Source organism: Phyllostomus hastatus, unplaced genomic scaffold (genome assembly GCF_019186645.2).
Source record: "Phyllostomus hastatus isolate PE091 unplaced genomic scaffold, TTU_PhHast_1.1 phas_scaffold_216, whole genome shotgun sequence".
Classification (NCBI taxonomy): Eukaryota; Metazoa; Chordata; class Mammalia; order Chiroptera; family Phyllostomidae; genus Phyllostomus; species Phyllostomus hastatus.
The window spans coordinates 7,423,374-7,450,857 of NW_025334018.1; the positions used below are offsets into that span (position 1 = coordinate 7,423,374).

Consider the following 27,484-nt stretch of genomic DNA (forward strand, 5'->3'; position numbering starts at 1 on the left):
AATAAACTACACCGACTGGCCCCTTGACTGGCCCTCCCCCCACTCCTTTTGGTCCGCAGATCAGAGTAAAGGCATCTCCTCCAGCACTGTCCCTGCCACCCAACAGCTATTCTCCCAGGGCAACACATTCCCTCCTACCCCCCGGCCGGCAGAGAATTTCAGGTGAGACCCATCTGTGTGTGCTGCTTTAAGGGCAACTGAGTGATTCAGTTGCTGAATCTAAGTTTTATTCTTCCCTAGCTTTCTCTGGTTATTTCAGACAAAGCAGTGGAACTTAAAGGGCCTAGGATGAGGCAAGCTGCTTTTCTTCTTCCTGTTCCTTTGCACCTGTCCTATTGCCATGTTCAAGGTTCCATCTCTGTGTGTCCTGATTAGTGTGTGACTGTCAGTCCTGCTGGTCTTTTCTAAATTCTGTTATCAAGTTTTCCTTAACCCCAGGGAAGTCAAGGGAATCTAAAGTTAGCACTAGATTGTCCTGTGTCTGTGATAAACACATCCTTTTAATCCTTTACTTTAACTCTTTGTTCACTCCTAGAAATAGTGGTCTGGCCCCCCCTGTAACCATCGTCCAGCCATCAGCCTCTGCAGGGCAGATGTTGTCCCAGATTTCCCGCCACTCCAACCCCACCCAGGGAGCAGCCCCAACTTGGACCCCTAGTACCCGCCCAGGTTTCTCTGCGCAGGTAAAGTTTCTCATCTGTGTGTCCCCTGTGTATTGCTTTTTATTTGGTTGATTGGGCTTTTCTTGACATGTAAGTTATTGCTGTTTATCTTAGGCACCTTTATACCTTTGTTGGGAGCAGCTAGATAATTAAAAATCATGGGTAATCCAAAAAAAAATCTCAGAGTCTATGGTTTTTATATGTTCACTTTAAATCAGAATTGCTCACATAGGACATCTTCAACAGGTTTGATTTTCAGATTTGTTTTGGAGTAGATTCTAAGAGCTCTCCACTTTGGTTAGGACTACAAGAAGCAGAAACAAGGGAGAAAATTAATTACAAATTTACACACAGTGATGGCTGTTTACCAAAAAAGTGTTGAAAAGTCTTTATATACTATCTATGTATATATATGTTAAGCCTGAAGTTAATATTCTTTCATATATTAATATATAATTGTATGAATAATGTATGACATTCAATACATATAATAATATACATTACATAATATAGAAATAATATAAATGATAATGTTTTATATTTAAAAAGCCAAAACCAAAAGTAGGCTCCAGAATGGTTATATGCATTATGATCTCAGTTGTATAAAAGATGCATAAGAACCTTGACTGGGTTGCTCAGTTGATTGGAGCATTGTCCTGTACACCAAAAGGTCTCAGGTTCAATCTCTGTTCAGGGCACACACATACCTAAATTTTGTGTTCAGTCCCTGGGCAGGGTGCACACAGGAGGGAGCCGATCGATGTTTTTCTCTCCCCGCTACTCCCTTCTTCTCTCTTTCAAATCAATTAACAGCCTCAGGTGAAGATTTTTAAAAATACATAGGAAAATAAAAACTGGAAGAAATTATCCACCATGAGCCTTTGGTAAAAGAATTATGAATAACTTAAAAAACTTTTTCCTTCACTTTGCAAGTATTCCATAGTGTATATGCATTACTATTATGGTGAGGAAAATGTTAGCTACTAAAAAAAAGACATCATTAGGAACAAATGAATGCAATAGAGACTAAAGAATAAAATCATGGAAAGTGTTTTTCTTTAAATATATGATACTATATGGTTATTAATGCCTCTGTTACTATATAACTTCACTACAAGTTATAAAATGTTTTTATTTAAATCATTTTCATTTAATCCTTGCAACTCTCAACTTTAATCCTTGTATACTTTTATTAATTCCATGGTTCTTTACTTTTTGCAGTTTTTCGCAACTGCCTAAATATAATATTAGGAATATTAGGAATATTGGGAATTAATTGGAAGAAATATACAGTAGGAAGTAAGTGCTGAGCTGGGTTCAGAAGATTCCAGTGACTGACAAAGAAGGTTGACTCTCATAGGAATAGAATGTGCAATAATTTAAATGTTCCATTTGTTGTTCTCCACTCCTTTCTCTCTCTCAGCAGGTGGCCACCCAGGCTACAGCCAAGACTCGTTCTTCCCAGTTTGGTGTGGGCAGCTTTCAGACGCCGGCATCCTTTAGCCCTCTGTCCCTCCCTGGGGCTTCCACTGCATCACCTGGTGCTGCTGCTTATCCTACTCTCACCACTCGTGGATCCAACTTTGGTGAGTTCAGACCAGAAGACGGTTAAGAGGAAAATCACAGTAGTTCAAATGGTTTGCTGTATATTAAGCTAATTACGGGGATGTGCAAGGGTTTTGGTATTTAAAACCTACCCGCATAAAAAGACTTTCACACATATGACAGAAAGCATGTAATGTATTATGAATTTAATAATATGCAGTTTAATCTAAAGTGAGCATAGGACTTTGGAACAGTTTCCTAGAGAAGAAACATTAATTTGGGTTGGGTTTTGAAATTGAAGAGGCATTAATTGGCAGAGAGAAGGGCAGAAGGTTTCTAGGTAAAATTAATGGCTTACATGTAGTTATGTGCTAGGTTTTTCTATTCTTCCTCTGTAGCTCCTGAGACTGGACAGACTGCAGGACAATTCCAGACACGGACAGCAGAGGGTGTGGGAGTCTGGCCACAGTGGCAGGGCCAGCAGCCTCATCATCGTTCAAGTTCTAATGAACAACATGTTCAACAGCCATCAGCACAGCAAGCTGGCCAGCCTGAGGTCTTCCAGGTGAGAGGGTGAGAAGACATCGGAAACTCGGAAACTGGGAGAGAAAGGGTTAGGGAGGAGAGACAGAGAAGGAAGCGTGCATAGATTAGGGAATGATTGGGGGCATGGGAGAAGAGATAGTGGAACATGTAGGGATGAATGTCACTAATTGGAAAGATTGTGAGCTCAGTGTGATGCACAGCCTTTAACTAGACCACAGTTAGTGTGCAGCACCGTGCAAGATGTCAAAGAAGGCAGTCTTAGCCTACCCAAGGAGAACCACATCCCCACTTCACAGAAGCTTGGGAGTACAACTCTAAAGTCTATTTACAGAAGTTCCAGGGGGATTGTGGGACTGAGTGGAGTCATCTTAGGCAAGACAAAGGAAGAGCTACACAGGAAGACAAAACAGATTTTGGTAGAAAATGAAGAGGATAAGAGATACTCCACTGTGTAACTAGAGGGGGCTATATGCAAATACTGAGGACTAGAAAAGAGGGAAATGTGGAACTGTAGGGGGAAGCTAGAGAATGGACTGGGAAAAAGGTTGTCATCTAAATGAGTCAGAGCTGCTGAGACCAAGGACAGCACAGCAGAAACTCTGTGGGTCCAGGGGTGATAGTTCAGTAGAATGTTGGGAAGGGAGCTTGATAAATGTAAGGGGTCAAGGTGTGTGACCCAGACTTTTTTTCTCTTATCAGGAGATGCTATCCATGCTGGGAGACCAGAACAACAGCTACAACAATGAAGAATTTCCTGATCTAACTATGTTTCCCTCCTTTTCAGAATAGAACTATTGGGGTGAGGACAAAGGGGTGGGGGAGAAAAGTTACCATTTGTTTTTAAAAAACAAATCTTTTTGTAAACAGAATAAAAGTTCCTCTCCCTTCCTTTCCCTCACCCCTAATGTGTACCCCCTTTCACTTCTGGCCTTTCCCTTGCCCTCCTGCCTCTCTGACGTAATTTATAGATGCAATGGAACGAATCCTCAAGACTTTGGGGACCCTTTTAAAAACAGGCTGGATGAGGTTAAAAATACCTTTCCTTACGCCTCCTGACCAGATATAGATGTTGTGTGCTAGGGTCAAGAGGCAGGTTAGAGAACCTGATGTCCACTGTTTGCCTTGTACTATGGCTTGTTTTTGGAAAGAAATTCCAAATAAGATGCGGGAGAGGAGAAATGTCCTCATATTTGAGGATCATGAACATGGTAGGTATATATGGGGCTTTAAGAAGTGAGAATATGTTCTTTTGCTGCCTGTGAGCAGTTCCCCTGGAAAGAAATGTGGGTGTGGAAGTAAGAGAAGAGTGTGTGTGTGAGAGTGTGTGTGTGCGCACACATGTGTTTCTGGGTTTGTATCTTTCTCCCTATTAGGGAGTTATGCAAAATTTGTCCCAGATATTATCTTTGTCTTTCTGTGTTATTCAAAGAATCCTAAGGAGTTAAATCTTCCAGGTATTTTCCACTTAGTACTGCAGCCAAAGAGTATTTAAATAAATGTCTTTGCTGCACTTATATCTGTGCCCAGCCAATATGCGACTGTAAGCAAGTGTATAAAGTCTGTTGATACGGTTGGTGTCTCATCAGACATTTTTTGGGGTAAAGCTGGGTCATCCCTGCTTTTGGTGCTCTCACCTGATAGGGAAGATCTGCAGACATTACAGAAATAGGCTGGCAGGATGAACACTTTCAGAAACCCCACACTTGGCCATAAAGACAATGCTGCATTTTTCTGTCAGAATTACATGTGTGTGATCTGTGGAGGTTATTTCTGCACGGAAACTCAACTTCTTGGATTAGCAGTCCAGTGAAAGCCCCCACTTGCAGAGTTTAAGCCAAATACCAAGCCTTCTTGCAAAGTAGCCTCTTTCATCCAATTCAAAATATCCAGTCTAGCAAGAAACAGATTTAAGTCTCTCCTGGGCCTACAGTTATTTTCTCTTTGCTCCCTCTGCAGTCTTGAGATTGGATGTTCTGTATAGTGCAAGTGTAATAAATCCATGCAATAGATGGGGCCTGGACTCCCATGCTGACAGGGTCACTTCGTAATTAACTATAGCCATATAAGTGTGGATACAGGTTACTGCTATCACTCTCTACCTTCCTCAGGTAACAGTCATATGCATCAGCTTTTTTTTTTAAATTGGCTTAGGCCAGTATCTTAAGTGCAAGAGTAATTAATTAATAAGGAGAAGACATTTTAAATGTAGCCATAGGGGACTGAAGAGCATAGATGGCCTTGGAGAGGCTGAGAGAATGTCATTATGGGGTTTCCCTCCCTTTTGTCTCCAGTCTGGTGCCAGGTAGTAGCGTGGAAAAGGAAACAGTTTATTTTTTTATTCTATGTGCACACATACAGTATACATATATATATTTATATTACAATGTAAGAAACCAAAAAGTTGAGTTTCCAATGAAATCCTTGTTTTTTAATAATCGCCTGTTTTTAAATGTGATCAGGACTATAATATTGTATAGTTATGAGGGCTTTGGGGAGGGGAGGGAAAAGATGCTCTGGGGGTTTTGTTTTTGCTTTTCCTTCAGGGTTTTATTTTTTGATTGTTTTTTTTCCTTGTTGGCCATTTCTGTACTGCTGGCGTCTCTGCTGAGCCTTACAGTGGCAAAAATAATGACATGTAGCAAGTATTTTAAAACAAAATATTTTTCCTTTTGTAAACTCTGTGTTGTGTCATCTTAATTGCGGCTTTATTATTCCTTCGCAGCTCTTAAACAACAAACACTCAAGTAGTTGAACCCATAGCTTTAGCTCCAGATACACAGACATTAAGCACGGCGTGTCTAATTTCACATGTGGGAAATCATAAGGCTCTGATCACTCAGCATTCTTTGGTTGTCCTCCTGATACTGACTCATTCTGAGTGAAATCAGCAGGGACATCCGACCATGGCGTGGGGGTTGGGATTGCCCAAGTCCTCAGGAGAGGGGAGAATTAGGACTTAAGACCAGTCAGGCACATCTGGATCTGTTCCCACAGCATATTCTCTTCTGGATGGAAAGGAATTAGGGATGGGGAAATTTAAATTATTCAGCTTTGGACCTGGCTTCCCTCTAGGTTCACTAGCAAATCTTAAAACACATAGGTATAATAAATCTGTGTTCCTGAGAGTCTATTGTATGTAATCCAGCCAGAAACAATCTAGATCCTGTGTATTGTCCTTTCAGTTCCAAGGACCCTCTTTTCCTCTTCCTCCACATCTGTGTATGGAAGAGTATGGAGTTTGGGAATGTGACCTTGGGACTGAACTAGACTCATCTGTCACATGCCTGGGTATTGGGGGAAGTATATGGAGGAGCTCATGACTGGACCTGAGGTGGGGATTTCAGTAATTGAGATGGATAATGTGCATCAGGCATCTTACCATCAGAGTTTTAGCAAAAAAGAAGTCACGTGTGAGTCACATGGCATTGATTCATGTGCTGCCATAAATTACCGAAAATATGGTTTTTGGTTCCTTTTAAAACCGGTTTCATCTGGATTTTCTGGGCATATCCTTAGCAAATTTAGGCTGGAAGAGCTAGCTGCGCCTGTGTGTGGAAGAAATGACAACGGTTAGCCAACAAGCTTATAAAATACAAATGATTTCGGGGTCTGTGATTTCCCTTATTTGCATACGGTCTTCTAGCCTTTTGTGTTCCTTCATCTCTGATGTGAGTGTCAAATTCAAAAGCAAGTTTCAAAGTTGGGGAGATGGGTAACAGGAAAAAATATAATCCCCCAGTATAATATGTAATAAGAATGGGAGAGACCAGGACTGTGTCCTCTAGCCACCAAGCCCCAACTTGAATAATGTGTATTGAGGTCTATTTTTGTCTTCCCTGGAAGACAAATCACCCTGGCTCACACTGTCCCGTGTGCACACAGAACCTACAAATTCACCGCCTCCTTCCCTCCTCCCTAATCCCCCTTCTCAGCATTTCTATCTCCGCCTCCCTTCCCTGTCCAAATTTTCCAGCCAGCAGCTGGGGCTGACTTCCGCAATTCTGATGGAATAAATCCAGCACTCCTAGTCTCTGGCATTATCCACACTCCCCTGCAGAACGGAGCCCAGAGAGCAGATCCCCAGCAGCAGGTAACGTTTTCCTAGGTCTTTTAGCTTTTTATTTCTGCCAGTTCTACATTTTAGGAGTATTAGGGATGGAATAACGTGGGAATCAAAATGAACTTTGTAGGCTGTTTGCACGGAAACACTGATGCCCTTCTTAGGCAGTTTCCTGGCCAAATCTGCCTGGACATCTTTTAGGATTCCTTCTGTGATTTGTACATATATGTGGCTGTTAGTGAAGCAAAGAATTATGGGGATCCTTTACCCATCCCTCACCTTAAAGTGTGGGGTTTTTCTGTTTTGGTCAAAGGCACCAAAAGGGTTAAGTTACAGCTGGGGGGAGGAGTTGTGCAGGGTGTTCGTAGCTTGGTGCTTCCTACTCTGAGGCATCTCAAAACCCTTAACACTTCAGACATTAAATGTCCTGCTGTATATTTGGCAGTTTACAAAGATTACTCAAAAATGGACTGTAAATTGAAAAACTACGCAAGCTGTATGACTTGCTACAGACTAAATTGTTCTTAAAATGGAGGCCACGTAAGCCACTGCAAGGAGTAAAGTTAGAGCGAACTTCTGAAAAGCTGTGTATTTGATGATCATAGAACATTGCTTCTCTGTCTCACTTTTTTTTTTTTTAACTGGTTCTGAGGGGTTTTGTCCTGTGAGGCAGTCACAGAGGTTTTTGTTGTCAATAAAAGACGAAAACTTTCCTGCCCACAGCAGCTGTTTGAGATTAGGACAGTTTCCTGCCTGAGGAGGGAGCAAGAAGAGAGAGGAAGAAAAGTACATAAGAAAACTGCAGAGACAGTAAAATATTCTCTCATAGAGAAGAAGAGACATACTGTCAACTTTTTCCTTGTCCTCTCCTGGTGAGGGCTGGAAAAATAACAGAATTTAGACATAGAAAAGAAGAATGCTATGAACAAGTGATCCGGAAGCAAAACTTAGTTGGGAATGTCTCCTTTGTGTGTTCTCCATCCACCATCATCCACCTTGCACTTAACCTACCGACCTTGTCCATCTCTTCCGTGTCTGCTGGAGACATTGGAGGGGAGAGGTGCTGAGCCCATGATGACCGCCCATTTTCTACCCTGTTTCTGGTTGTCAGTGCAAATGATTTCGTGTGTGTGTGTGTGGGGGGGGGGGTTTGAACCTCCCTAGGTCAAAGTACTTGCAACCAGATGTATCTGCACCCCATAGAAACCCAGACCCCTCCTGAAGGTCACCATTTGGTTTATCATATGGAAATCACCCTCAGGTCTTTGTCTACCTTCTTCATAAAGCCTAGGTGGTTTTGTTCATGGGATTTTTAAAAAAATTTTTGTTTGTTTTTGCCTCATAGTCCAGAGGAAAGTGTTCTTAACTTCAGGTTCACGAACTCCCTAGAATTATGTGTGCGTGCATTTTTCTGGTGAGAGGGATTATATAGTGGGTTGCAAATTTTATTAGCTTCTCAAAGGAGTCTATGACTCCCATAGGTTAAGAACCACCTCTTTGGGATTATGGTTCCAGGTATTTCCTCATCCTCAGCCAGGCTAAAACTTTCTTGGCAAATAGGAGATTCTCCCATAATTATCCCCTTCCCCAGGATGTGGGGGCTCAAGTTTCTGCTGTTGCTGCCGGTGAGCTTTGCTCTGTACCCTGAGGAGATACTGGACACTCAGTGGGAGCAATGGAAGAAGACCTACAGGAAGCAGTATAACAGCAAGGTGCCTGGGGACCTGGAGCGGAGCATGGTGGGAGGGCTGAAACCGGGATCTCCAGTCCTAGCTTCCAGACTCCCGTCTATCCAGACACTTGAACCCCTCCAGCCTAGCATACCTGCTCTCGTTCCCTAACTGTTAGCTTCCAGTTTTCATTCCTACTCCTTAAGACACCCTTCCTCAAGTCCTTTCCTTACTTTTCTTTATGCATGTCTTACATTTTTCTTTTGGGAAGACTTCTCAGATTAATGCTATCAATCCGTAAGCAACTCTCCTGTACATCTCTCCAGATCTCTGCATTCTATTTTTGAATTTGTTTATTTCTTTCTGCATGCTTAATAACTCCCTGGTCACTCCCCCTACTAGATTGTATACTCTCCATTATTGTAACTTTTATCTTTTCTCCTAAAACCCCCCCAATATTGTACATGGAACTGCACACAGGGGACGGTCTGTGCCAGTACTGAACATGCTCTGTTTAGGTGGATGAAATCTCTCGGCGTTTAATTTGGGAAAAAAACCTGAAGCATATTTCCATCCATAATCTTGAGGCCTCTCTTGGAGTCCATACGTATGAACTGGCCATGAACCACTTGGGGGACATGGTGAGTTTAGCCTCAGCTTCTGGCTTACCTGCCCTGTTTGCCTTAGTTCCCTGCTTGCGCCTGACCTCTTTCTCCTTTGTCCCAGACCAGTGACGAGGTGGTTCAGAAGATGACTGGACTCAAAGTGCCCCCCTCTCATTCCCGCAGTAATGACACCCACTATGTCCCCGACTGGGAAGGCAAAGTCCCGGACTCCATTGATTATCGAAAGAAGGGATTAGTTACTCCCGTCAAAAATCAGGTACCCTCCTGCGTCCTGGGAATGGGTGTGAGACGGCACAGCCTCTTCCCTTGGCTGTTTCTTTGTTCTTAAGGTAGGAGGGCACTAGAAAGAGGGAACAAGGAATTAAGGTTACTTCTCCCCGTGCTAACAGCCTATTCAACCATTTAGCTCATCTCCTGTGTTTGTGCATTTAGGTTGTTTCTGAGTTTTCTCTTTTTACAAATAGTGTTGCTGTAAGCACCCTTGTACATATATTTTTATACCCATGTACAAATGCATATGCAAAGTAAATCCTAAAATTAGAATTGCTAGATCCTTTCCAAAAAAGTTTTACTGTCTTACATTCTTATCAGCATGAGAATGCCAGTTTTCCCACAACCTTAACAATGTTGATTGTATCAACCAGATGAACAATTGATTTGACATTCATTCAACAAACATTTTTTTCAGGACCTATCAGGCATGTGTTAGGCAGTAGAGATTCAAGATGACTAAGACATAACCTGTGTCCCCAAGAAATTCTTCATCTTAAAAAATAGAAAAGAACACTATATCTCAAACACTAATAATATCTAGCACTTTTTATTATTAACATTTTACAGATAAGGAAACTGAGGCACAGAGAGGTTCAGTAACTTACCCAAGGTCACATATCTAAGGGGTTACAAAGCGTACTCTGCTCTGCTATTATACTACAGCTAACGGAACAATAGTAATGAAAGTTATCAATAGCATCAACAGCAATAGAACAATGCACCAAATGTTAAGTGAAGGGAAATAGGAAGACTTCACAGCAAGGGGAACGTGTGCGCTGGAATTTCTAAAACCTGTGGAATGTCATTGGGCTGGAGGAGACAGAAAGTTTGAACAGCAAGGACTGATAGTTTCTCTGTTGTGCCTTCCAGGGTCAGTGTGGTTCCTGTTGGGCTTTTAGCTCCGTGGGTGCCCTGGAGGGCCAGCTGAAGAAGAAAACGGGTAAACTCTTAAATCTGAGTCCCCAGAACCTGGTGGACTGTGTGTCTGAGAATGATGGCTGCGGAGGGGGCTACATGACCAATGCCTTCCACTACGTGCAGAAGAACCGGGGCATTGACTCCGAGGATGCCTACCCATACGTGGGACAGGTGAGACTGGCCTGCACCGTCATACAGCCCTGTGAGGGCCCCTCCCGCCCCAGTGTGGTATTTTCTGCTAGAAACAATTCCCAGAATTTTGTTTTCTGTTATGATGGGATAATGGTCCACAGGAGGCCAGGAAGACTCCCAGAATCTGGGAGGATTTTGGGAGTTCAGGCTACCATAGATCTTGCCTGCCTCTCTGCCCTGGAGAAAAAAACAGCAGACAGGTTATTCCATAGATCTCCGAGGAGGTATCTATAACCCTCGGTGCAAGTCCCCCACTCCCATCACAAATCTGATTTCATGAATCATGTGTCTTTATTTTGTATGATCTCAGTGTGGGTTTGGGGAACGTTTAAGCAAGTTGTACATTAACATGCTAACCTGTGTAAAATGGGAGAAAAAACAAGTTGCTTCACATTTGTTGTAATTTTAGAGGTCAATTCACTTCCTCCTAAAAGATCATTTGGCAGTAGGGAGGAGCTCTTTCTCACTGAAATGAAGTAGATCTAAGGGCTACTTACATACATGGGGTTGATAGATAATATAATAGGGGTCTTTGCAACAGCAGCCTTTGAAGAAAGGATAGCAACTTTTAGTAATGAAAACAATGGCTGTTACATGCTAAGCCATGTGCTGAGTGCATTTTCTGATTTAATTGTCTTTAACAGCCCTGTGAGGTAGATATACTCTCTCTTGATAAGTGAGGAAATTGACACTTGAGGTAGAACAGCAAATTCAAGTTCATACCACTGGTTATGTGGCAGAGCCAACATTTACCCACCAGGTCCGTTTACCTGCTGCAAACATTGCCAGGCGTGTCTTCTGTGCACACATGCCAGCATTTCGTTACTCGAATATAAGAGCTGGGACAGAATTGACTAAGCATTAGGTTATGTGTGTCTTCAACTTTACTAGATAGGTAATATCAAATATTTTATCAAAGTATTTGGAAAAAATTATATTCCCACATTCAATATATAAAAATCCCATTGATTCACATCTTTAAAACAAATATTTCTCAATGACAGTTGACATTTGGTCTTGATGTGACTTCTTTATATCCTTAGTAACAGGAGTTCTGCTCATCTAGTCTTCAGATGGTCCTCAAGGGTGGCTGTTGGGTAATTTTGCTGTAATTTTGCTGTGGCAGTGAGCAGTGTTTCCATATGCCACCATCCTGACCGGAAGGCTCACATCTCCATCAGTGTGTTTCCGTGGCTCTCTGCCTTTCTTCTTCAGCGAATTGACTGTTTATGTCATTTGCTCATTTTAATTAGGTTGATGATGTTTATCTTTTCACTCTCTTTATGCTCTCTTTCGATCTAGAAAAGCTCTTAATTTTCGTGTAGTAAAATTATTAATTTTTCCCTTTGCAGTTTTTTCCTTGAAAAAATCCAAAAGCATGAGTTTTAGTCATTCAGTCTTAGTCGTCTGAAATGATGTCTCCTGCAATGAAATGCTCACTAATGTGAATGACCGAACAAATTCATTTCGCTGGATACACACCAAACTACGCATTAAGGCATTTCAACACATCCTCATGACCCTGGCCACATCAGAACAGCACTTTATTTTATAAATGCCATTCCTTGTTATGAGTTTTATTATTCCACGTTATGGGCTTTTAGCTGCCAGGTGTACAAGGTAGAGAAAGTGGAGGCTGTGTTTGGAAAAACAAACATTCTTTAATCTGTACACAATTGTTAGAACTGCTGGGTCCCAAGTCCATGGCGGAACTCTGGGGCTGCTGCTGTAATGTGCAGCATACTAGAGCTGCCTAACAGATTAGCTTTTTAATTCTGAATACATCTGGCTAATTAGTGAGATAACCTTAATTTGGCAAAATATTATTTTTAAATTGCCAAATACCCTGTTGACAACTTTTTGTTGTCACTCAATATAAAAAATTAAACCCCAACAGTATACATAAAAGACAAGTTTATGTTCATAATTTTCCATATTGATTAATCCAGGAAGCCAATTTAAAAGCTTAGGTAATTGAACTATATTAAAGAAAAATAAATACTATCAACTAGTAGTTGATCACTCATCCATGAGCAGCTTGCATCATTTATTCGTTTCTACATTAACCACTTTGTTGAGAGATAGTTGAACTAATAACTCAGAGACTCTAAATAATTTAAATGAAAATTATGTAATATTTGAAACTCTATTTCAGACTAGAAGGAGCATTTGACTTCTTTTTTTTTTTAGTGCTCACATTTTTATTGAGTCTATAAAATATATGTGGTTGACACTGTTACTTCAATTTGCAAATGGCAGAGTTGGGAAGCAAAACACCTGTACTTGATTTTTTAGTCAAGATTATCTGTTATCAAATTACTCACATCCAGGCTTTCTTCAGGTCTGAAATTTTCTCTCCACCGGACAGGAGGATATAGTGAGAATTCAGTTGATAACATTTTATTTAAATTAAAAAATAAAGAATAAAAAGAACCAGCATAGTCAAGTGGTCTTCGTCTTCAGGGTTTCTGGATTTGGTCCCTGGAGGACGCCAGGATCTTCCCATGGCCTGGGTCCTCAAACATTCTTCCAGTCATCGAACGTGGAATCCTTTCTTTTCTCATACTCTGATTCCAGTGACACTTTATTCATTCTCAGTTTTTCTAATTCAGGATCAATTTTAATCTTCACAGCATCATAACAGATTTGTGAAAACTCACGAAGACCAAAAGAACCTCCAACAATCAATAACAACATGGGGACCCCGTGGCGGAGGGCCTTTTTCTTGCGCAAGGCACGCGTTACCGCGTGTGTAAACAGGCCTTAACTCTCAGATCCGCTGGGACACCCGGCCAGCCAGGCAGGTCCAGCGCGAATCGCAGCGGCTGGAGTTGCCCCCTCCCCACCCTAACCCAGGACGCCCTGGACGACTCATCTCCTGCCCTTCCTTAGCCTTGCGCTGTAGGTCCTCTCCCGCCAGCAGCATTTGATTTCTAACAGCTGTTCTTCTGCCATCCGCCTGCCCCCCAATGAACTCTTCAGCATTTTAGAGGAATGTGGAAGATTTTGGTTTCATAATCAGTTAAAATGAGAACTAGCCATGTAAGACATATGTTCCGTTTTTAACATTGTGAATTTTGAGCAGCTGTTCTCTTGTATCTAATTTAAAGTTTTTAAAAGCAGTTATCACCCAAAACTGAAAGAATTTTTTTTCACATGACCATGTGAAGGAATGGAAAGGGAGAGATCTGGCAGGACAGCCTGCAGGCAGCACCGCGGGGCACGTTCATTCTGGCCGTAATGTCGGTCACTCCGACTTCATGGTGTCTTCTCATGACATCCCTTCAAATTCCCACGATATTTTATTTTATTTTATTTTACTTGCAGGTCTGTGCAATTTTGGGCACCAGGAAGCATCAAGGGTTTAGATATGACAGAGAACAAAAAAATCTTGAGAAATTATTAAGACAGGATATCATGTAATCTTAGAATATCATGTTAAATGCCACAATTAGGGAATATAATGGCCACCCACGTGAAGGCGGTGTGCTCTTTTTGGCAGTTCATTATCCTACAGACGGCTCCTTCCAAACCTGGAGTTACAGCTACAAGAACATGTGATCTAAATACTCACAATGATGGCGCCCTCCCGGGCTCACACGCACTACAGGCCCAGAAGATGATTTGTGCTTTAAAAAAATATCCTATTTCAGAAATCTTTCTCTACACCGAGGTTATAAAAATTTTATTACCTTCTCTCTTTTTAAAGTTTTATAGTGTTTGCCTTTACACTTATGTTTTAAAACCACCTGCAACTGATTTTTGTGTGTGGTGCCAGGTGGTCGCTTTTCCCATTCTTTTTTGCAGGGGCCTAAAATGGTGAGGACAGCAGCCCCTCCCTAGAGACTAGTCACTGCCCCTGTTGGGTCACTGACATCATGGGAGACATGGCTGGAGTTTCTCACTCACCAGTTCTTTGCCTGTTGCTTTGTCCTAGTCCTGTTTCAACCTTGTTTTTTTTCCCCAGGATGAAAGTTGTATGTACAACCCAACAGGCAAGGCAGCTAAGTGCAGAGGCTACAAAGAGATCCCTGAGGGGAACGAGAAAGCCCTGAAGAGGGCAGTGGCCCGAGTGGGACCCATCTCTGTGGCCATCGACGCAAGCCTGACCTCCTTTCAGTTTTACAGCAAAGGTAAGGAGCTGCTCCTACGGAGCATGTCAGCCGTCTCACCTCCTGTGGGCTTGGCAGCTTCTCAGAGGGCACTGAGCATTTCAGTACTTAGTTTCCATGTCCCGACTGAGTCTGCCAGAGAGGAACTACCAGTTGCCGCCGCACAGAGCATCTCTGATGTAAGCCCTGCTGACTGGGACAGGATTCTGCAGAGGGCCACCTGGAGTGGGAGCCCCCCAGGGAGCCCCTCGATTGCAGAAAGCTTCACCTTGATGGATTGTTTCCTAGGTGTGTATTATGATGAAAACTGCAATAGCGACAACCTGAACCACGCGGTTCTGGCCGTGGGATATGGGATCCAGAAAGGAAAAAAGCACTGGATAATTAAAAACAGGTAAGGACGGGAGCCCTGCGTTTGTCAGTCAGTCACCCTGTGAACACTCAGACTCAGCTCCAGCTTCCCAGTGTGCCTTTCTCTCTCCCAAATCAAGGTAAAGTTGTCTCAGACTTTTCAGTTCTACCTTCCTAATCAGAAGCTTTTTAAAAAAAGATTTTATTTACTTATTTTTAGAGAGGGGAGGGGAGAGAGAAAGAGAGAAATATCTGTGTGGTTGCCTCTCACGCACCCCCTACTGGGGACCTGGCCCACAACCCAGGCATGTGCTCTAGACTGGGAATCGGGAAACCAGCAACCCTTTGATTTGCAGGCCGGCACTCAGTCCACTGAGCCACACCAGCCACGGCCTCATCAGAAGCTATTAATTCTACATCTAATGGCCAGATGCTAGTACTCAAAGTATGTTACACAGCTGCCCCATGTGCAAGGTGCTTAGTCTCAAAAGAACAGGATGTCTGCCTTCAGTGACTTCCCAGCCCCCTAAGGAAGACAGACCTAGCTAACCAGAACATAAAGTAGCACCCAAATCCAGCAGGACCTTTGGAATTACATATATTTTTCTTTCCTTTTTTCTCTAATGTGAACAAGTTCTTAGGGGGGTTTGCATCATCAGTCTCTCTATGCGCAGTAGGGAGCAATGTGAAGGTTTCATACCCCTTTGTGCAGCTTTTTGCCCTTCTAGGTACACTTAGGATAGACATGTACAAGAACTGGCCAAAGATTTTGAAGTCCGCGAAGTGCAATGCTTTTCAGAAAGTAGATATGCATAACAACAACAAAATGTAGTGTTTCCTTCCGTATTATTCGGAACAAATAAAACTACAGGGTAGCTTGGCTCCCTTGTGACTGGGGGTGGGTGGGGCAGATGTCAGAGAATTACACTTTTCCCTTCTTGATTGGTCAACACTAACCTGGCGACAGCACTGGTTAAGTTTTCTGTCCTTGGTGCACCTTAAGGAGCAAGAGTCTTCGACTCTGCGGCGATCACACACCAAGGCAGGGTGTTGGGGCTGCTGCCTGGAGGGCTGGCAGGATAGAATGTGAGGCTGGGATCGCTTCCAACCCGAGGCGACTTTTTGTATCACAGTCCAGCTGAGCACCATCCTACGTGGGTGTTCCTTTTGCCACAGCTTCTGTCCTGTGTTTTCCCTTTCTCACCTTCCAGCCCGAATGCTCACTTACTATGTCCTTTCTTGATCGGGTGCATTCAAGAGAGGCGGGAGGAATAAGGGACACACCAGGCAGGGTCAGGAGCACCGGGAGCCTGGGAGAAGGGAACGGGTAGGGTGCAGGTCTTAAGTAACATGTGTTGAGTGATTAGAGAATTTGCTGGTTGGGGAAGGAAAAGGACAGAAAACTCATGAAAACAATTTAGGAAGATATATAGCCCATCTCTTTCTCTCTCTCCCTCCCTTTCTCTCTCTCTCTCTCTACACACACACACAAATTCTATAACTTATATATATTTATATATACAAATTATATAAATATATATATAAAAAGAGAAAGATTATATATATATATATATATATATATATATATATATAGAGAGAGAGAGAGAGAGAGAGAGAGAGAGAGAGAGAGAGAGAGTCTTCCATTCTCTCCACTTGTTTCCTTAGCAACCTCATCCATATCATAGCTTCATTCATCTTTCTTATGGGTTTTATTCCCAAACCCAATCAAATTCAGCCTCTCTTGCCTCTTTCTTTTGTTCTAGGCTCATGTTTTCAACATCATTCTTCCTAAAACACAGATCAGATGATATCACTCTCCCCATCAGGAACCTTCAGTGCCTGCCCCACTGCAGTGGGCCACAGAGTCCAAGTCTTTAGCTTGGCAGTAAAAATAACTCAACCTGATCTCCATCTCCCTTTCCAGACTCACCTCTCATTACACCCTTTCTGGCACCCTGTTTTTCAGCCACAAGGTCTTAACACACGCCCCACGCTTTCCTCCCCCTGTTACTCATGCCCCTGCCCCACTGTCATCCCATTTCCACAGGCCCCATTTCTGTTCAGCCTTCGGGCTCAGCTGAAATGCTGCCTCTTCCATTAAGTCTTTTTTGATCTTCTTGATCAGAAGCAATCTCTCCTGCCTTTGAGACCTGTAGTATTATATATTCTCTCCATTTCTTGGCCTTAAACTCTTTAAAGATAAAAACTGTCTTATTCATTTTTGTATACCATTAGTTCCTAACACAATAGTGTTTTAGTGGATAAATAACCGACGGTACTAAGTATTTTTCTTGATTGATCCTACAGCTGGGGAGAAGACTGGGGAAACAAAGGCTACATCTTAATGGCTCGGAATAAGAACAACGCTTGTGGCATTGCCAACCTGGCCAGCTTCCCCAAGATGTGACTTCAGCCAGCCAACCCCATCCTGCTCTCCCGTTCCTTCCATGACGGTGCAGCGAAGTGATGTACTCTGGAAGGGAGCTGGTGTGCCCTTCTTGAAGCAGATGTAGTGCTACAGAGATTGTCTGTTCAGTCTCCCCATTTGTTTGTGCTTCAGGGGACACTCCTAGACTGCTTTCCTTCTCTCCACCCAAGGCCTTTATTTTTCATTGTGGCCACAGTAGGACTTTCCCTAACAGGTGTGCATCCTTAGACTAAGAGATGTTAGCACAGCCTGCCCTGGCTGCGTTGTCCTGGGGCCGCTGCTGTGCAGACAGGTAGACGACAGAGGTCGTCAGGCCAGATGCTCATTCACAGGGCCCAGGTGGCTTTGACCGCCCTGGGGGGCTAAGGTGATCTGACTTGTCGATCTAGAAGTTCACTTCTTTTATATCCCAAGGTAGAAATAGCTATGTTTTACACCTTGATTCATAAATCTATTCATCAGATTTTGGTGTAAGTTAACACGATACAGGAAATGTGTTTCCTTTTTCCTTCTTTGCATATTTAAAGTGAACCCAGTATTTATCTTTTGTCTATAACTTAATAAATAGCTGTTTTGTAACCACTCATTTTGTATCAGATACTGTGCTCAGTGCTGGAGACAAAAAGGTGAATAAAACGTATCCATTAACTTGTTGTGTGCAGAGTCTGTGTGGAGAGAACATCGCATAAACAATTCATCTCAACTTATTTGTTCATTCCTTCAGTCAACTTCTAAGTGCTTACTCTGCTAAGAACTGTACTAAAGGGATTAAATGGATATAAGAAAATTCCAATATTTAATTCCATTTTAGGGGACCAGATTAAGTGGCACATAAACTTGAGTCTTGAGAAATATCTTAAGGCCCTCTGAAGTTCTAGAACCTAAACTTACGCGTTCACCAAAAGAGGACATTGAAATTTTTTTTTTAAATCCTCACCTGAGGACATTTTTTCATTGCTTTTTTAGAAAGAGAGGGACGGGAAGAGAGAGAGAGAAACATCGATGTGAGAGAGAAACATTGATTGGTTGCCTCTTGTAGGCTCCCCAACTAGGGATCGAACCTGTGACCCTTTGGTGTGTGGGCCAGTGTTCCAACCAACTGAACCACACAGGCCAGGGTGAAACTCATTATAATGGTTTCCAAGCAGTATTAATGTTTCACAAAATGCTTATTACTACCACTAGAGAGAGTTCATATTTAATTAAATGTTAACTGTGTGTTAGGCACTATTTAATTTTACTGTATGCAAAATTATTTATTTTTGTATATAAATATTTATGACCATGTGATATGCAGTGCATTTAAAGGAATGACAAAATAAATTAGTAAGACTTTGCCCAAACCTCAAGAATGTTATAGACTAGTGTTAGACATACAAACAACTAATAATACCAACCATAATGAAGTAAATACTAATTATGCAAACTCAGAAATGAGTCATTCTCTTTTGTTTTAAGATTTCATTATTTTAAAAAAAGATTTTTTTTTTTTTTTTGAGAGAGGGGAAGGGAGGGAGAAAGAGGGAGAGAAACATCGATGTGCAAGAGAAATATCCATCAGCTGCCTCTTGCATGCCCCCAGCCAGGGACCTGGCCCACAACCCAGGTATATGCCCTGACCAGGAATCAAACAGGTGACCTTTTGCCTCCCAGGACAATGTCCACCCCACTGAGCCACACCAGCCAGGGCGAGTCGTTAATTCTTAATGGGATTTTAGATGAGACTTCATTGAGAACAGAGCTTTGAAAGATCTGAATGGGCTGAGAAGATGGATGGGGAGTAGAGTGGGAGGAGAGAGGGCACATCAGGCCAAAAGTCCTGGGTGAAGCAAGGCACCGAGAGAGCCGTGTGTGTGAATGGTGAGCTGCAGTGTCTCAAGTTTAGGGGGCAAAGACATACCTGATAGAGCTGAGGTGAGAAAGGTAGGTTGGAGGGGAAGCCTGGGAGGCCTTGAATGCCTCCCGAAGTGTATTTTTTGTAGACACACAGGCATTGAGTAGGCATCAGGTATTTTTTAGTAGGAGAGACGCGATCAGATCTACATTTTAGTAATATTCCTCTGGCAGTGGTGTAAAGAACAAGTAACACATGCAGAGCAAAATGAAGATACAAGACACTGGAGGAAAGTCAACATGCAGAAGACACTATACATACATATGTGCTATTTATTCTCAAAGAAAGACACTTCACGGAAGAATGACTCCTGAACCCGTCTGAAGCTTGAGTATGAGTTTGGCAGATGCGGAGTTAGAAAAAGGCATTCCAGATCCAAAGCATAGCACATTCAGATGTGGAGGCAGGAGAGAGCATGTTCAGCAAGCTGCAAGGAGCTTTTCTTGAGCTTGAAAGGACCAAAGACAACTTGAGAGATACCAGACTCCCCACACATCAGATCTACACAGTTCTGTTATGTCGATCTGGAATTTTTTCCCTTCTGCCTAAAGAACATCCTTTAGAATTTCCTTTTGTGTGTATATGTGGGAAATACATTTACCCCATTCCTAATGTATTTAGGTTTATTTCTAGATTTTCTATTCTGGTAGGTGAATATGTATATCTGTACTTGACCGGAATCCCATGTTTATAGTGTGTTTCAATATCCAATAGGATTAGTATTCCCCTTATTACTCTTCTTTTCTAGATTTTTCTCCTCAATATTCTCCTTTTAATTTTTATCATGTGCTCTTTGAAATCAGCTTGTCAAGTTATCAAAAACCCTGCTAGTATTTTTTATTTGGATCACATTAAATTTATATTTTTAAATTAGGGGAAATTGACCTCTTTATACTACTGGATCTTCCCATGTAAGAGTAAGAGTTGCTTTCATATTTTTTTCAAGTATGCATTTGTGTCCTTAGAGATCCTTGGACACAAGGTCCTTGTGTCCTTACTCATTTTTTGCTACCCTTTTTTTTTTCTGGGAGTTTGTCTTTTATTATTTTCGCAGTTTTAATGGGGTCTTTTCTGATATAATTTCTAATCAGACATATTGAAAGCTATTCTATTGGAATAGTTTTTGTATTCAGCTATCTTACCTTGAATTCTCTTTGTTTATGCATTTTTCAGTGGATTCTGCCAGATATTTTTGTATATATAAGTGTATCATCACCAGAGGTAAATATTACCCCTTTCTTTCTGATTTTTACCTGTAACTTTTTGTTTCTTGTCTGTTTGCATTAGTTATGACCTCTAAATGATGCTAAGCAATAGAATTGATATATCCTGGCCTAGAAATATGATTATTTTTATGGATGTATAAAATTCTACTGTAAAGATGTACATAATTTAATTAAACCTCAATAAATCAACATATACATTGTTTCCAGTGTTCTGACAAAAACATTCATGATTGATACTTGGACACAAAACAGTTTGTAAATGATCATACAATCAAATCTGCCATTATATAATCTTTATTTCTTTCATAATAACAATATTATCTAACATTCATTGAGCTTTACTATGCAGCCCCTACCATGTTAAATGTTTTACCTACACAGCACCCTTATTATTGCCATGCTACAGATGTCAGGTAGTTTGCCCACGTTTACCTAGTTAGTAGTAAGTGGTTGAGCCAGGATTCAGACCCAGGTCTTGTTTATTTTCTGCCTCCAATTTTCCAATCTTATTTCATCTCCCTCTGTGTGTGTGTGTGTGTGTGTGTGTGTGTTTTAAAACAAATCCCAGATATTTCACTCAACAGTACTTGTTACACATCTGTGAGTGAAGAATTTATTTTTGCATTAGCACACCTAACCAAGTTAACAGTTGTTTCTTAATACCATTAAATATTTAGTCCATTTTAAAGTTTCTGCAATTTTAAAGGTATCTTTTTACTGTTAGGTTACTCAAATCAGTATCCAGATAGTTTTACACATTGTATTTTATTGGTATTAAGTCTACTGTGTTCTTCAACAGTCACTTCCCTACCTGCACTCCCTCCAAATACGGTTTCTTTCTTTCTTTCTTTCTTTCTTTTTTTTTATTGATTTCAAGGAGAAGCCAACTCATTCGTTCAGCAGAATGTCTCATACTCTGGATTTCGCTGGCTGCCTGCTCTTTCTGAACCCAAGGTCCTAGTGCTCTGTACTGCCATCTGCTGTTTCTCACCATCCTTCAGAGACATTATGGGAAGGGAATAAAACTCATAGGTGACAACCTATTAAACTTTTAGTGGCACAGGTATTATTAAAACCCTGGACAGTTTAATTCTTTTAAAAAGTGTTTATTTATTGATTTGAGAGAAAGAGAGAAGGAGAAACATTGATTTGCTGTTTCACCCATTTTTCTTTAATCCTCGCCTGAGGACAGGATTATTGATTTTAGAGAGAGGGGAAGGGAGGGAGAAAAAGAGGGAGGGAAACATTAACTCCAACCAACTGAGCCACACTGGGCAGGGCATTCCATCCATTTTAAGCATTCATTGGTTGTTTCTTGTATGTGCCCTGACTGGGGATCAAACCCACAACCTCGGCATACCTGGACGAGGCTGCGACCAACTGAGCCACCCTGTGAGGGTTGACAGTTCTATTCCTTTACACTAGTATCCTTTTGGCTGCAGTTTGAGGCTCTTCCACCCTTGAAAAGCCTTCAGGAATCATTGACAGGCTTCACTATACTTCACAAGCTGAGTCTGTCCATGGACTTAAGGAATGTGGTTGTTTGCTTCTGGGCATTTATAGCCCAAAGGCTTGAGTTTTTGAGACTATACATGTAGATTTGACAGAGCAAAGATGCTGTGCTTTTGCAGATGACAGATCATATACATAGAAAAATGATAAAGAAATTACTGAAAAACTCTGAATTAATAAATGAGCTCAGCAAAGTTGCAGGATGCAAGATCAAAATACATAAATCAATTTTATTTCTATGCAATAACAATGAACAAAATGAAAATGAAATTAAGAAAGCAATTCCATTTATAATAACATCATAAAGAATAAAATACAAAAAAACAAATTTAACTAAAGAAGTGCAAGTTTAACTAAACTTGTACTCTAAGAACTATCGAACACTGTTGAAAGAAGTTCAGACGACCTAAGTAAATGGAAGGACATGCCATGTTCATGGATTGAGAGATAATATTAAGATGGCAATACTCCTCAAACTGATCTATAGGTTCAAAACAATCTCTATAAAAATTCTAGCTGTCTTCTTTGTAAAAATGGAAAATCTGAACCTAAAATCCATGTGAGCATTCAACGGACCCAGAATAGCCAAAACAATTTTGAAAAAGAATAAAGTTGGAGGATTTGTATTTCCCAGTTTCAAAACTTAACTACAAACCAGCAGTAATCGAGACAGTGTATTACTAGCATAAGGATAGGATATAGACCAATGGGATAGAATTAAGAATATGGAAATAAGCTCTTTCATTTATGTTCAGTTGAGTTTTTACAAGAGTTTTCCACAAATGGTCTTGGGACAACTGGATAACCACATATAAAGGAGTAAGTTGGAATGCCACCTCACACAATTCACAAAATTAGTTGAAAATGGTTTAGAAATCTGAAAGTAAGAGCTAAAGTGGCAAAAGTCTTTGAAGAAATCATAAGGATAAATTTTGGCTTTGTCTTAGACATGACAAGTAAGAAAAGAAAAAAGTAGATACATGGATTTCATCAATATTAAAGATTTCTGTGCATCAATGTGTTACTCAGAAGAGTGAAAAGACAACCACGGCCAGTGTGGCTCGGTTAGAGCCCATCCCGCAGACCTGGGCTCGATTCCCAGTCCGAGCGCGTACCCAGGCTGTGGGTTTGATTGCCACTCAGGGTGCATACAAGAAAGCATCCGATCTATGTCTCTCTCACAGTCTCACATCTCTCTCTCTCTCTCTCTCCCTCTCTCTCTCTCTCTTCTCTGTCTCAAAGCAAGGGGGAAAAATGTCCTCGGGTGAGAATTAAAACAAAAAAAGAGTGAAAAGACAGCCCACAGAATGGGAGAAAATATCTGCAAATCATATACTGGTAAAGAATTAATGTACAAAATACATAAAGAATTCCTACAACTCAACAACAATAACAAAAACCCAATGCAAAAATGGGCAAGGGACTTGAATAGATATTTCTCCAAAGAAGATATACAAATGGTCAGTAACCAGTAAAATACGCACATTACTAGCCATTAGGGAAATGCAAATTAAAACTACAAAGACATACCACCTCACACCTGGATGGCTATTACAAAAAAGTAGAAAATAAGAGTGTGGAAAGGATGTAGAGAAACTGGAACTCTGGTACACTGATGGCGGGAATATAAAATGGTACAACTACTGTGTAGAGAAGTTTGATGACTCCTCAAAAAGTTAAACATAGAATTACCATATGATTCAGCAATTCTACCCCCCCCCAAAAAAAAACCCATAATTTATTTATAAAAAATTGTGTATTTATTCTTACATGTTTAACTTTTGGTCACCTACAATGTACTCTCCATTTGATGCAACACACCTATTGAGATGTTTTTTCCACTGCTCAAAACAGTTTGTGAACTTGTTGATTGTGGTGCCTTTAGTGATTATGCCATTTTTTGTTTCACTTCTTCTACATCGGCCAAACGTTTCCCTTTGAGGACTTTTTTTTTTAATTTGGGGAAACGAAAAAAGTCGCTTAAGGCAAGATTGGGTGAATAGGGATGGGTGGGCATGGGGTCATGCTGCTTTTGGTCCAAAACTGCTGAACACTCAGCGTAGTGTGGGCAGGTGTGCTCGTAAATTACCCATCTGAAATGGGCAAGTGCATTGAAAGAGTCTTGAAAAAAAATTTGCAGCCTCTCACAACAATGCCAGCTAGCAAACTGATACAGATTGGTTTCTAAAACACCCACCTAGTGGGGGAAGCCTGTATTACAAGTGGCCTGCCCTCCAGGAGATAGTTTCATTTCTTGTGGGGGGTGGGGTCCTGCCTTGTACATCCAAAACAATTGAAGCAGGGACTCAAACAGATACTAGTTCACCAAATGTTCTTTGCAGCATTATTCACAACAGCCAAAAGGTAGAAGCAATGTGTTAACAGATTAATAGATTAGCAAAATGTCATAGTACATACAATGGAATATTATTCAGTCTTAAAAGGAATGAAATACTGATACATATTTCAACATGAAAGAACATTGAAAACATCAGTGAAATAAGCCAGACACAAAAAGACAAATGATTCCACTTATAGGAAGCATTTAAAATAGGCAAATTTATGAAAACAACAAGTAGAACAGGCTGGGGCTGTTACCAGGGTATGAGGAAGGGGTAGAATGGGAAGTTATTGCTTAATGGCTGCAAAACTTCTGTTTGGAATGATGAGAAAGCTCTAAGTAGGGGTGTTGGGGTGCGTGAGGGCAAGACTATATTGGAGCTCCCTGTACTTTCAGCCCAAATTTGCTGTGAAACTAAAGTTTCTCTAAAAAAAAGTTTGATTTTTAAAAAAGTCCCGGATGTAGATTGTGGTGATGGTTACACAACATTGTGAATGTACTTAATGCCACCGAACAGTACACTTAAAAATGGTTAAAATGGTAAATTTTGTGGTTTGTATATTTTTATCACAATTTAAACAAAGACTCAGAGAGAGGTCTAGTGACTATTAAAGCTTTATAATTGAGCCGTGCAATTTTGAATTAAACATTGCTCAGTCACTGTCTTGTTACTTCTGTCTTCTTTTAGGGTCCACATTAGCAAATTCTCTCCTTCCAGCTTCAAAATATAATATGAATCTGGCCACTTCTTTACCTCCACCATGACTCTGCCAGCTTAAGTTCCCATCGTGTCTCGCCTGGACTTCTGAGGGTGCACTAACTTCCCCACTTCTGTGCTACACTCTGCTCTGCTGTAGCCCACTCTGTGGTCTACTTTCTGTATGACAGCTCACATCACTCCCATTACACTTTCATTTTTTTACCAAGCGAGGCGTTGTTCTCAGAATTCAGCAGTGACAAAAATCCATGACCTCGTGGAGCCTATATTTTAGTGAATATAGAATATAACATTAAAACCTTAAGTGGCCTACAAGGGTGTTCTGGCTCTGGGCTACCTCTCTGACTTCATTTCAGCCCATGGCCCCGTGGAGAGCAGTTCTCGAAACAAAATTAGAATTCTGCTGGGAAGGAAGTAAGGGGTGAAGGGTTGTTGTTTAAGAATGTTCATACCAATCAGTGTAAAAGAGTACTTACAATATCTGCTCCCGAAGGAGACAACCCAGGACCTTAGCTGGTTACTGTGTTCGGTTCTAAGACCAGATGTATATAAAATGGCCCCTTGAGCCATGACAGCCTACAGCTCAAGTTATCTGTACCTAATGTATCTTTTGGAAAACAGGAAACAAGATAACCACAATGAAAAGCTTAATTCCCGAAAGGAGACGGTGGGTGGAAAATAGTACACAGTTGCCATTGGCCCACAGCATACTTACTTCCTGCAAGACAGGAATGTGGAAGACTCCCTCCCTGGCAGTGGGGTGAGTTTCTTGGACAGCCAGCTATGAACCTCCAGGTTTATTCTCTGTGAAGGTCTTTCTTTCTGTCCACCATGACCTACTGGCTCTCTCCGCTGAATGATATTGCTTGTCCCTTACTTATTCTTCATGGTTGTGCCAGAGATAGGCATGGGGTAAATGCTCTTTCTGGAGACAGACTGCTTTAGCTGTGGTACAAATTACCAACCTAGAAATGCTACCTAGGCTTGGGCTTTCTTGGACAATACAGGTCCCACAAAAATCTCAGTAGCATTCCGTTCAATTCCTTCGGCTAGGTAACACAGCCAATTTTTTTTTTTTTTAAATCACTGTAGCCAGAGCGATGCAAAGGCTTTGATGGGCTAACCCAGGGACCTACACCCACCCCTGAAGCTAGGCATAAAGTTGATTCTATCTTAAACCCAGATGTGTGTGTGTGTGTGTGTGTGTGTGTGTGTGTGTGTGAGAGAGAGAGAGAGAGAGAGAGAGAGAGAGAGGTGGGGATGTCCCCATCTTAAAATTAGGATGCTATTGCCACAAGAAGGGGAAATGGAAGCTAGGGGACAAAAACAATGTACAATTTCTGGCATCCATTAGCTTAGATATTCTCAACTTTTTCCCACCACCATAAAGAAGACAGACGTTGTTTACGCTTGTGGCGCAGGCCCACTGGCGCACTCACACAGCAATGCCGGTCCCTGGTAGCCATCTCTAAGCTCCTTTTCCTCCCCCAGAAGGCATGTTGGAATGGACGTGTGTCGACGTAATATTATTACAGAGGTAAACTGAATCTGCTCAAATTAATTTTTAAATATATTACTTGCAAATTTTGGTACTTTATTATTACTAACAAGTTTCTTGTGACTTACGTTGCAAATCGATCGTAACACATCAAGGGTGTCACACCAATTGTTATACACTTGCTGGGGGAGGAGGCCTTATCTCTGGCACCCGAAGTACTCCTTAGTTGTGTCTTGTTTTGATTTCTTGGTAAAATTAACCTTCCTTCTTGGAGCACCCACTGCCAGGTGGCAGAGAGAAGCATCCAGGATAATGGGGAATGTCTACTGGGATCAGATAGTTCCAGTGAATAACACACCAGGCAGATGATCTATACAAAAAGAATTAGAAATAATGTACATTTTCAATTTTGAACATTCCTATTTCATCCAGTGATTCAAGAATCGTATTTTCTTTATTCAGAAGGCATAAACTGGATAATTTTCACAAAGTTAATTAATTTTCTAGTCTCCTAGTTTCCTATACTTTATTAAGGGCACAGCAGTCCCCTCTTATCCCTTATCCACAGTTCCACTTTCTGCTGTTTCAGTTACTTGTGGTCAACTGCAGGCCAAAAATATTGGATGGAAAATTGCCCCGATGCGTCTCATCACGTATCATCTCACATCAACACAAGAAGAGGGGTGAGTACCGTACAAAAGATATTTTGAGAGAGATCACACTCACATAACTCGTATTACAGTATAGTGTAATTGTTCTATTTTACGAGTTATTATTGTTAATTTTTTACTGTGTCTAATTATAAATTAAACTTTACCATACGTGTGTATGTATAGCAAAAAAATATAGTGTATATATAGGGTTAGGTACTCTCCATGGTTTCACACATCCACTGGGGGTCTCAGAACATAT

At 41.2% G+C, this 27,484-nt stretch overlaps 2 protein-coding genes and 1 pseudogene across 5 annotated transcripts in view; 2 read left to right on the plus strand and 1 right to left on the minus strand.

Moving 5' to 3' along the window:
- The window catches only part of ARNT (aryl hydrocarbon receptor nuclear translocator), a 57,581-nt gene extending 52,152 nt beyond the window's left edge, over positions 1-5,429 (plus strand). For 2 of the 4 annotated variants that reach the window (XM_045816735.1, XM_045816737.1), the window contains 5 exons: positions 60-162; positions 536-683; positions 2,086-2,248; positions 2,606-2,772; positions 3,453-5,429. In XM_045816735.1, the coding sequence (XP_045672691.1) occupies positions 60-162; positions 536-683; positions 2,086-2,248; positions 2,606-2,772; positions 3,453-3,542 (671 nt within the window). In that variant the 3' untranslated portion in view covers positions 3,543-5,429. The remainder of the gene's footprint in view (positions 1-59; positions 163-535; positions 684-2,085; positions 2,249-2,605; positions 2,773-3,452) is intronic. The other 2 variants (XM_045816736.1, XM_045816739.1) reach the window with 1 other exon arrangement.
- Positions 5,430-6,712: 1,283 nt separating this feature from the next.
- CTSK (cathepsin K) lies at positions 6,713-18,031 on the plus strand. Its single transcript, XM_045816680.1, has 8 exons — positions 6,713-6,843; positions 8,405-8,525; positions 9,002-9,124; positions 9,210-9,365; positions 10,253-10,471; positions 14,460-14,625; positions 14,893-14,998; positions 17,263-18,031. Exons 2-8 carry the CDS (start codon positions 8,406-8,408, stop codon positions 17,360-17,362), a joined length of 990 nt encoding a protein of 329 aa, XP_045672636.1. The 5' UTR covers positions 6,713-6,843; position 8,405; the 3' UTR covers positions 17,363-18,031.
- On the minus strand, positions 12,935-13,767 carry LOC123804557 (annotated as a pseudogene).
- Positions 18,032-27,484: the final 9,453 nt, after the last annotated feature.